General features: G+C 41.9%; 1 protein-coding gene across 2 annotated transcripts in view; it reads right to left on the reverse strand.

Moving 5' to 3' along the window:
* Positions 1-12,100, reverse strand: part of PAX3 (paired box 3) — a 92,279-nt gene that overhangs the window by 11,563 nt on the left and 68,616 nt on the right. For both annotated transcript variants that reach the window (XM_037029319.1, XM_037029318.1), the window contains exons 6-7: positions 8,135-8,300; positions 7,098-7,312 (exon numbers count right to left, since the gene is read on the reverse strand). In XM_037029319.1, coding sequence (XP_036885214.1) covers positions 7,098-7,312; positions 8,135-8,300 — 381 coding nt within the window. The remainder of the gene's footprint in view (positions 1-7,097; positions 7,313-8,134; positions 8,301-12,100) is intronic.

Consider the following 12,100-nt stretch of genomic DNA (forward strand, 5'->3'; position numbering starts at 1 on the left):
TATAAAGTACAGAAGAAAGTTGCTGATGGAGTTTCTATTTAAATCAATTCAGCCGACACCAGAAAATTTTAATTCAGCAAGAAAGGTTTTCTTGTGGCTGATTTCAGTGACATGATGTAAGATTCAATCACGGGCTGCTGCTCCCTCCTTTTCCCTAAAAAAGAGACTTTGGCCACATAGTTGTTTCTCTCACAATGCTCCAAATCTGTAACTGACCCAAGAGACTGTGGCTAGAGCTGACATAAACCAGGGTTCTCCTCATATTCTTTAGGGGTAGTGACCACAGCCTTCAGGGGAAAACCAATGGCACCAAGTCAATTACAGTCTGCATCAATTCAACAAATGGATTAGCAGCGCGCTTTTCACTTCCAAGAGAACATCTCAAAAACCTAACATGGCAGAATGGAAACACGCCATGGCCAATGGTTATTCCAGTGTAGCTGAGATGGACTCACTTACGGTCATAAACTTGAGCCTCCATAAACATGACAGGCTTCTGCAGCCCTGGGTTTGAGCTCATGAGCTACTGTAGCAATGAAACAGAAAGAGCCTCAAGCCGCCCCTGTCATCTGGAATGTTTCTCTGTCCAGGCTCTGTTGGACACCCCACCAATCTCTTTCATCAAAATCATTTCTTTTTCTTCCACAGATGAATTCCTGGACAGTGTGATGGAAAGGAAGGGGCTCTGCTAGGCAACGGTCGGTGGCAGGCCACCTGCATGCCAGGCTCCGCACGATGAGGAAAGTAGGCCAAGGGCATGGAACCTGCAACCTGTGCGGGGAATGGACAAAACAACTGGCCTGGCATCAGGCAGCTTCTGGGTGCATGCTCAAAAATGTCCGGGAGCTGGCCCTACCACCAGGGACGATCTTACTGCTTTTATATATTTCAGCAACACAAGAGAAGGCCCAAGAATGACCATGCCACGGTGAAAAAGATTGCCGCCCGATGTAAAACCAAAATGTACCCATCACAAGCATTCTGAACGATTGCGCCCCATCTGCATACCACGCTGGTGCATAGTAGGCCCTTTCTGCCTCCATGGACAAAGAACCACCATCTTGCAGGCAACTAAGGAATTTGGGATAATTGTGAACAGTGTGGTCCAGAAAATGACAAGCAAAATCAAAAGCAGTCTTGAGTTTTGTGTACACATATTAACACTTAAATGCTTCTCCCTAATAAGTTTCAGGATTAACAAATGTTTGTCAAAAGGAACTGTGCTGAGCAATTGAAATCTAATTTGAAATGGAACCACAACCGTCTAATACATATATGCATGAAATGGAGAAGCGGCTTAATAGGCGTAGCTGACACCAAATATGCAATTTACATACATTACACACCAATAATCTCGATTTTAATATTATTCTTTAAAAGCAACGAGGGGGGTGGTTGAGTGAAAGGTTTTCTTTTGTGAAATGTGCACAAGGACAAAAGATGGTCCTGGAGTCTGCTGCCATTAACCACAATCTCGTTAATACAAAGATCTCTCCACTCTTCCTAGAGTTCATTCCTGAGACCGAGCCTCATCCCCACAAAGCTGGGATGATTCGACCAGACTTAACAGATGAATGGTCGATAAACTTGATGAGATCTGCAGACCCGCTCTTTGTTCTTGAGTTGCTGAGTGGTGAGCAAACATTCAAGCGTTTTCAAGCCTGGTACAAAAGTCTTTATGAGATTTTTTTTTCTTTCCTCAGTAGATTATCCATGAAATAGGACAGGTGTACTGGTTATTCAATTACATCTTACCCAAGACCTGGACTAACTTTGAAATGAGGCCTCTGAGCATAGTTCTTACCATGGGGATTTATTAATAACAGTTAAACATTCTCTCAAACAAAACTCTTTTTTTGTAATTTAAGCCTATTTTCTTATTTTGTCATTTGTTTCACTCATAAACCAGAAAGGAAAATCTACCCAACTGCTCTAAACATACAATGTGTTCATAATAACCCAGATTTATACCAAATGTATTTTTAAGTGTTGAGGAATTGAGAGAGTACTCAAAATTTATGGCCTCTGAGGTTGCAAAGAGGACTTCCTCTTTTTAAGGAGGGAAATGCTTAAAATGAACATAAGAAAGGCTTAGAAAGCTTCTTGGATATCAAATGGCTCTGTAAGAAAAAAAATGTCAATGATATGAGTAAATGAATCAAAACCATATGGATCAAATTTTCCCTAAAATACACAGTTTGAAAAATTAAGGAGGAAAAGTGCTTGGCAAAATGTGTTTTACGTTTTACCAAACCCAAAACATTTGAAGAATCATTTGCAATGGTTGATGAACCTTAAATGCAGCCAAGTTGGCCCATGATTGTATACTACATAGCAATAAAAAACAAAAGCTTGCTCAAAATCACGTAACCCACTGATACTGTATGTCACTCAAGAAATTATTAGAGACCGTCACCAAAAACAGTGGAGTTTGCAGGCGTAGAGTCGGGGCAGAGGGTGAAATGGTAAAAGGTTGTTCAGGTCAAAGGCCTTGTTTTTTTGGTTTGGCTGTATGTGTTTGGGAGGTGGGGGAGCAGTGAGGGTAGTGTTTCTCACAAAGTTAATTAGAAGAACATGTTAATTAGTCTCATGCCTTGAGCACATGGTAGTATTTCCTCGGCACTCCCTATTCCAAGTCAACATTCCGTTCTCTGTCCTGCAGGAAGGTGCTGGTAACAGGCATGGTCTCTGTTTCCTTGTGTTCTTTCTCTGGCGTCTCACACTGAGAGAACACGACCTTCTACAACAAGGCAGCTACTGCCAGGGGAATGAATCCCTCTCTAGATTGAGTTGAACGGTTTTCTTCTCAGAGGGTGTTTCGTCATTCATTACATAAGCCCTGTCTCCTACAAGGGTTACGTAGTTCAGACGAAATGCAATACAGAGGCTGCAGAAAATTTTGAGGTCATTAGCCTCCCCTCTCCATCACCCGTCACTGAGAATCCCGCCTCCAGTCCCCTGGCAGATCCAGTCCTCGAGGGAATGGGAAGCCAAACACTCCCAGTCTGCGGCCTCTGGGCCTTGCCTACTCCAATCAGGCCACACACCAGTGCTGGAGCCCCTGGAGAACTTTCTAGGACACTGTGCTTCCTCAGCAAGTAAAGTGTGTAATTTCTGCTTATAGAAGAGTTAGTAACAACTGCAAGACAGATGGATAAGGCTCTTAACTCCGGCTATTACTCCCCTGTCACTTCTATAGTCGTGTGCACTGGCCTCAGTTTTCCCATAAGTTAAGTGGAGCTGTCTCCCAGACACAGTTACTAATTTCCTCAGAACAAGGTAAACTTGCCAACAACTAAGCAGTGCGTGCACCCTTTCAGAACTTGAGGAGAGATATGAACAAAGTTCCTAAAAATTGTTGTCCATGGTCTGAGATTTACAACATCATACGTACATGTCAGCCCATTTGGTGCTCCAGTCTCGGCAGCGGGACAACTATGACCTTCCCGAGTCCCTGCTTTACAAACCTGTTCCTCCCGAAGCCAAGACCTTCCCTGAGACAAGGGCTGAGGGCATCTAACAAACACCACTCAGCTGATAACTTCGATTCCAAGGTTCAAAAGGATGTTTTGCTTGAGGAGGAAGATAGGTTAGAAACCCGCAAGAAAAGTGACTACAGTCTACACATAGAGAAACAGTAAGCCCGCCCTGGTGTCTATTCACACCTTCACAAGGAACTTAGAAAGCCCACTGTACAAAAGTTCACGTGCATTCTAACTCATGATTTTCAAGTTCGGATGACAAATAATACACCAACTTTAATTACACTAGGGAAAAGGTCAAATGAAATGCACAAATATTTTTAACACATCAAATAGCCTCCACTGAAGAGATCTACAATGAATTGATTGTGATGATTCAAATGACTATAATTCAATTCAAACTAGCAGGTGGGGAAAGGTCTGTGATGAAATATGAAGACCAAGAAAAGACAAGATGCAAAGTTACACACACTGCTACCTCAGGTGTATTTTTTTAAGATTTTTTATTTATCTTCAGAGGGGAAGGGAAGGAGAGAGGGAGAGAAATATCAATGTATGGTCACCTCTCATGCATCCCCTGCTGGGAACTGGCCTGCAACCCAGGCATGTGCCCTGAATGGGAATCGAACCGCGATCCTCTGGTTCACAGGCCCACGCTCAATCTACTGAGCTACACCAGCCAGGGCTTCAGGTGTATTTTTAAAAAGGTGTGAGACCCTAAAGGAAGAACCAGAAGGCAACAAGCAAAAATGTTAACAGTGGTTGCCTAAGGCAATTGTTTTCTCCTCTAAACACATTTTTAAAAAATATTTTCATTTTTTACAATAAGCATACAGATTATTAGCCCAAGTTAACAGATTAATAGAAAAAGTATGCAAAGAAAAAATATACACATAGAAAGAGTGTATTAACACACAGAGTATAATTTAACCTGAACCCCCCAAAAGTTTAGAAAACCAGTTTCCACTAACCGATTTTAAAATAACACTGAAGCCTGGAAGCCAAGAATCCTAGGTTCCAGTCCCAACTGTCTCAATGTCTGCCCTGTGGCTTCAACAGGCCACCAGCTCTCTGAGCTTCAGCCAATGTGTCTGCATTGTAAGCATCCAGATGGAGGCAGAGAAGTGAAAAGGTGAAAAGAAAAGAAGAGATGGTAACCCTCAGATTAGTTTCACTTGAATATTATATACTCTAATATATTAATAGGCTCTTCCATAAAATAAGCAATAAGACTAAAGGGTCACCTCTACCCTTTCTCTACTTTAGTTTACAGGTACATGGGCTTTTATTCTTCAGGTTTTCTTCATCATACTTTTAATAAAGCCAGGCAGTCAAACGTGAAGCACGCACCAACCCCTTGAGCAAACAGAGGCATTCCTGAGGAGTGGTGAATCCCCAAAGCTCTAGAAATCTGAGTTCTAATTCTTGAAGGTTCTACTCCCACATTTTGCAAAGATGTCTGACAAGATACTGATTCATTCACTGTCTTTCATTCTTCAATTTTGTGTGAGAAAATAAAAAGCTTCATATTATTTGTATCTTTGCTAACTCTTTGGGGAAGCTACCAGAACTGAGACCACATGGAGTCCTACTGGGGGTTTGAGGCAGAAATGTATGATAGAAATGCAAAATATCCTGGATATTTGCGATGCTTTAAGGAAGGAATTAACATAATATGTAAGAGCATAGTAAAGAAATACAGAAAAAATTGCCTGCGGAATTTTCCATTGCTTGATATTGGAACGATTCCCACCCTCCTGCCAGCTCTGGAATCATAGCCAAGCTTCTTGAAAATCAAGGATTAACAGTTTCAAGATCAAGTGCTAATAATTCCACTTTTGTAATGCTTACATAATACAATAAAATACACTTATTAGAACATACAAGGTGATACACTTATAGAAAAATAAGCCATTTCACTTACAGAATACAAATTGTCTCACTATATTTACTATGACAGAACACCACGAAATGCTAACAGATCCCTGGGTCTCACCTTACAGAAGTAGTTAGACTCCAAGTTTACTTTTATGAAAATTTTCAACCAAATCACATTTATAAAAAGCTTTTTCGTGGCCTCAAACCACTTCTGTGAAAAACTGCAAGAGATAACTGCTTCTGATGTGACTTCTAAGCCGTGGAAGAGGCGTATATGCTACAAATCTGGGCATCTTCAAGATGCATGTATTAATGTAAGTTCACGGCTTTCATGCAAAAACCTCACTCAGAAATGCCAGCACTTGGAAATTAAATGCATGAAAGCCCTGTCGGAAGCACGTTCATTGTTTTCATGTCGTTATTTTCGGCTGAGGTTTAAAGCCGCCTCTTAATTTTTTTTTATCCCAGAATGTGCTATAGGAATCTATGAAACTTAATTACATTTACTGTTACAAAAAAAATATAAAAAGGATTTATGAACTTTTTGCCTTTAGGCAGAAATGTTTATTTCATTGCCTTCAGTATTCGTTCTTTTCAACTGCAGCAGCTTTGAACTTTGTAGCTGCTCAGAGTTATCACCGTGGTGCAGAGCCCAGGAACCCCACTCCCAAGACGCAAACCACAAGTTGAAGAAAACGAAGAAGGCAAAGATATATGAGTCGTTATTTTGGCCACCCTTTGTGCCATTAAAATCTCATTTTCTGCCTATTAGAATGCCCTCTTGGTGCTTAGGCAGTGGTGATAGTCAGTGATTAGTGTGTAATTGACTATAATTGTCTTTTCACTTTTCATTTGTGTCATTCGGAGCTCCTCTCTGTTTTCCTAACCACCAAGAGGAAAAGGGGCGTTAAGAAAAGATAAAGCTGTTAAAAGTCTCACTCTCAGCCCCCGAAGAGACTCCCGATTGCAATTATAGATTGCCACCCCTTTGTGACATTTCTCCAAATTCAGCACGCGGCTATTCTCACCACCTGGACCAAGAGCTCTCTAATAAAATCAAGGGATCTGTATTTAAACAATTGCTAATAATGTCAACCCCAGACAGATGCCACGTGTAGGAAATTTAACCAACCCTCTGACATGCAATTATCAAGGCAATTTATTAATATGCTCTCTCAAGAAAAGCTCATAGTGCAATGCAAATTAGAAAAACAATTACAACAGTCAAATATCTCTATATTCCCCAAGAGCAGTAATTCTCCTAATTCGTGCATTTATGACTCATTCATCCCAGAGTTCTGTAGTCATTAGCCCTCTCGCTACATAACTGGTTTGCTTCCTCTCAATTGTTTTTACAAAATCTGGTGTTTTGCTAGTTGGCTTTTGCTCACAACCCTCTCAGCTGACCAAATACCATTTTTTTAAAAATGTGTGTGAATTTCTTACCCAAAGGCCACAACTAGGAGTAGAGATGACAAACACCTTGATGACTATGTATAAACATAAAATCTTCATGACTACATTATAAATCACTTGGACGTTAAGTCTAAGCTACAACTTTTGATACAGCCCGTAGGAAGGCTGGAGAGAAAGGAAACTAGGAAACTGAAATCATGTGGCTCATATAAAGAATACATTATGGTTTAAATTTGGCAATTCATTATACCACTGCCTCAGGGAATTGACTGTTCGGTTCTGGTACACAGCAAATCGTCTGTCTGGAAACACAGGACTGACCTGAGGTGAAAGGCCATTGCCAATGGCGGGGTTCATGGGGTTGGAGGGCCCAGACGGAGGCACAAAGCTGTCTGTATAGCTGGAAAATCCATGCCTGGTGCTGGGGAGACAGTAGGCAGAGCTGCTGTCCGGGTTCGAAGGAAGAGTGCTTTGGTGTGCAGTGCTCGGGGGGAGCGGCTGAGGTCTGTGAACAGTGCTGCTGGGATCCGACACGGCTGCAATGAAGAAGACGGTCAGCCATCAAGCGCCCTTCTTGGCACAGAGAGTTCAGTGCAGAAGTTCACAGTCACCACGCCATCGGGGGCATCAACTAGTCAGTCCCAATGTTCACTTTCAACTGCATTTTTGACCTGCGCGTATCTCCACACATGTACATGACTTATTTATATACTTTCATGGCAAATGCAGCCAGAATAGGAATTCAGAAAGCACATTAACAAGGCTAACAAACTTATTTGGGTAGTGAATGTTATTAATCAACCTAAGAATTAACCAATGTAAGAGTTGCAAGTCTCAAATTTCTTTAGCAAATATACTTTCAAAGCACCTAAGTATTAATACAATAGTATCGTTCTGAATACCTGGAATTTGGTCTTATTTACCCCATTCACTGTTGTATGTGCCAGCAAACAGTGACTTTGTCAAAATTTAGCTTCCCTCCATTACTATTGTGCTTAGTATCCATCATAGAACTTCAGTTAATTGCACACTGGAGCACAAATGAATAAGCACATTTTTAACCAAAGAAAAGCAAATGGCATATTTCTTAGAAAGGTTGTTTGGTTTCATTGTCTTTGTTTTGTTTTGTTTCCAAATACTGAAACAGGATTATATGACAACACCATCTATTTAGAGAGATTCGGCTTTGCTTCAGAACAAACTATGTTTCTGAAATGTGACTGGTGTGTTCAGGACAATCTAATACGATGTCATTAACATACTAACAGCAACAACATCATCATCTTCCTTAAAACTGGCAGCAGGGAAAGCTATCTGGAGTTACATTGTAACTCGGCCTTGACTCCTGTCCTCCGTACCTTGCGGAATAGCGGTGGGCTGGTAGGAGGGCTCCGACAGCTGGTATGTTGGCAGGGTGGGCATGGCCGTGGGTGGGAACCCCCCGGGAATGAGGTGGTTGAAAGCCATCAGTTGATTGGCCCCAGCTTGCTTCCTCCATCTTGCACGGCGGTTGCTAAACCAGACCTGTGGATTCAATTTAAAATTTGAAGATTTCGCTGATGAAATAATAGTACATTCTTAATGAATTTTTCATGCTAAACCAGATTAAAGGCCCTTTACAGACAGGGCAAATAGAAGGAAGAGCTCTCCGCCCTCTGTGTCGTCCTGTCGGGAGAGAAAGGCAGGGTAAATGTCAGGGGTCACAGAGGGGCTTCAGGGTCCTTCCGTGGACCCACAGGGCCCCCACAGGTCCAGCGGTGACCAGGGGAAGGGATGGCTAGCGGGAGTGGGGACAACAGAGAGTTCCCACTCTCTCCACCAACACCCTCCCACCTTCGTGTGTTCTAAGGAGGACCCAGGAGCCCCTGGCCCCCACACATCGTATGTCCTGATCTGCACTTGCCAATGACACTCACCCTTGTGTCTTACATTCTTTCTTATCAGCCTGTCTCCACGTCCCTGTGGTCATTATGGGCATAGCTCCTGGAGAACCATTTGAATTGACCCAGAAGCTAAAGGAAGCCACTTTACCAACACTTTCAAGGTGTGAAACATTGCACTGATCTTGGTGGCAATAAATGTCGAGAGGTAAGTATTTCAAGAAATGAGAGCATGTCCTCTAGGGAGACCCCTTAAATAATTAGTCTATCATTTCTTTCAACAACAACTTTAAAGCGTCTATAATAGTCTGTGCCAGGCACTATGCTAACCAGGTACATTCATAAAAACTTGACGTAATATGACAAAATGCTTTCAAGGAATTAAATGCCCAAGTACTTTGTATGGGCAGCTAGAGGGAAATGGCAATAATAGGGGCAAAAAAAGTAACTGAACATCTGAAATATTGAGAAACTGTGAAGTGTCTAATGGGCCCCAGAAGCTTGCCCAGTCTTACACCCTCAGAGTTTCAATGTAGAACTCTGAATGATTATTCTAGAGTGTCCATGTGCTTTGTCCCCAAAAGGAGAGAGGATTTCTACCAATTAAAACTCTACTAATTCCTCTATCAAAAGTCCATAGAAAAATGTAGTAAATGGAGAAAATGGAGAAAACGCTGTGCCCGGGGTCAGAGGGGCAAAGACGTGAATGAGATGAGAGGAAATGAAAGGACCCCTGCCCTCCACTGGCTTATAGTCTGGTCCCGATAGAGTTCAGAGTCATCAACGAAGCCAAGATCATTGCTCACTGGAGTTAGAAGCTCCATGTTTGAAAAGGCAGAGAATTCGGAAAAGTTTAGAGTGGAGGCAGAGTTTCAACTCATTTTAAAGTGCAGATGCGATCTCAACAGGAGGTAACGCTGAATAGCAGTGATAATGCAGGTGAGAGCGTTCTAAGAAAAGAGAAGGCCAGCTCTAAGAAAACAAAGTTAACAATTACAAACTTATTAGTAATTTTATCCGTTGTAAAACCTTAAAAAGACTGGAGGGGGGATTTCTGCTTTCTGGGACAAGAAAGCCTGATTTTTCAACTATTTTGTCAAGGCATCTCCTTCAACTTTTACTCTCCGCCCAAGCTCTGAAAGAGGTCGGTCTTCGCTGGGTGTGTTGCAAGACACTCTTAGGGTGAGCTGTTTAAACATCCTCAAAACACTAGCATTTAACACTCCTTAAGTTTCCCCCCAAAAGGAGGTAAGTCAATATTTTCCCATGTGGGTATATAATTGAATTAGAGTTTTCCTTCACTTAATAAATTGCCACCTGGGATAATAGAGCGTGAACAGCGCGCAGCTGGAAGTGCGCGTCACTTGTGTTTTCTCACTGCAAATCTCAGCATCTGCTGCTGCAACTCCCTGAGGCATCAGGGTAAGAAAACTGTTTTCAGAGAAGTATTTGGAACAAGCTGTGTCCCTCTGAGGAGGCTGAAGGTGAGAAATTAGGGGCATATTCACACCCGAGTACACTGTACCATACCACACACTGTGCTATCATTTTATATTGCAAAACTTTGAGATTAACAAGGCTACCTGGCTCAGGTGGCATGATCCCCCACACCTTTCTAGACCAACCTACCTACAGTGGATCCCCAGCTTTCGGTACTAGGCTGGGAGAAGAGTTGAATTTCCAAAAGTGCCAATGTGACTTCATTCACACATACTGTTCTCAGCCGTACTGGTGAGGTATTTTATGAAGAACCCAGAAGCCCGCACTTCTGACACTATCAGAACCTGTTGCCAGTCTCTCTCTGTCGATTTCCCTCTGTGTCCCTTAGCTGCGTAAACCCTGTGTGATTCATCCAGTGGATGGCCATGCCTGACCACCACCCATTTACCCTCCTTTTAATTTAATTTTATTCTAAGTCCTCCATAGCCTGATGTTTAAATTCATAATGTCTTTCCTCAAATGATAAATTAAATAAGACATCATAATTTCCCACAAATACCTTCAAATGATCAAATCCAAAAGACTAGAGGTAGAAGGGTTGGTGGGGTTTGTTTTCCCTTTTCCAAAATGATACAAAAATGTTGAAGACATTGAGTGAACCCACCAAGAGTGGGATTTAAAAGTTCTTACATCAACAGTGCAATTAAAGATGAAGAGAAATCATAGGGAATCACATCTTTACCAAAATAAAAAACCTTCAACAGGAGGTTCAAGAGTTTGCTAAAGGAAGGGATTTAAATGTTCTTTAAATTTGGGCTAAATGAAACCAGAGGGCTATTCCTGGGAGAACCAGGGCATACTGAGGACTGGCCTATCTCAGGCCATTTAACCAAATTCATTATCACCTCGCCATGGCCAGCCTTCCGCCTGTCCTAGCACCAGCCAAGTCCGCCAAAAGAAGCATCAAAGGCAAAATGCACTGAAGTTGCACATTGGAAAGTGGTCTTTGTCTTCTTTATGCTCTGAAACTCACCAAAGACACGTCTTCTATTCTTAACAGAAATAAAAAGATGCCCTTAGAATAATCTTCATTTTAAATCCCACACTAGCCAAGCTCAGTCATCCTGGGAGACCGTTATCACCCACCTTTAACTGAAAGACATTATCCCCTTGAAGTTTTTACCCCACTCGATAATCTGCAGCCTGGTTCATCTCCAGCCGCCTCCCGGATCTCCCCCTACTTGGCTGTCTTTTTACAGAGTCCTTCCACAAAGCTGTATTCATGCCTTTTGGAAATAATTTTTATATGCATTTCTGAGGTAATACAAGGTCCAATGATTGTCTGAAGCAGAATTTCAATGGACTGACAGGTCCCCATAACACCATGGTAACTGGGGCTTGGGGGGACAAGATAATGAGTCACAAAAGAATAAAAAGATTTTCATACATGTTTCTCTTCATGAGTGAAATAAGTAACCACTTTGGTCAGGCCCTCAACAATATAAGTTGGGAAAAACTTAGTCCTTGAAAAGATATAGTAATATTTTTTTACACAGGTGCAGTGAGAACCAGGGAAAAGCTGACTTGCAGCTTCCTTGCCCCCGACTACCTCTGTGACCTTGAACAATTTGCTTACTATCTGTGGGACTGTTTTTAATCTGCTAAATGGGGGGAATAAGGAAACCATTTCACAAGACTGTGGTGACAAATAGATAAGACAGTGCAAAAAAGCCCTTAAAAGAATGCCTACGAGATATTAAGTGTTCAAGAAATGTTTGCTATTAAGCAAAATGTCTCATTGCCACCTCTAAGAAACCCAAGAATTAAAGCCTTGCTTTGTTTCCTTAACTCTGTGGTCTACAGCCAAAGTCTTTTATGCCCATGAGCAAACAGAAAAGTGCCCAAGTAACACCTCAAATCACTGAAAGCCAGTTTGGCTGGAATGGAGACGTAGGTCAAATTTGCTTCCAAATTTCATGGATTAGTGCTAATCGTCCCATGGCG

Source organism: Sturnira hondurensis, unplaced genomic scaffold (assembly GCF_014824575.4).
Source record: "Sturnira hondurensis isolate 20B ecotype Veracruz unplaced genomic scaffold, ASM1482457v3 Scaffold0020237, whole genome shotgun sequence".
NCBI classification, from domain to species: domain Eukaryota; kingdom Metazoa; phylum Chordata; class Mammalia; order Chiroptera; family Phyllostomidae; genus Sturnira; species Sturnira hondurensis.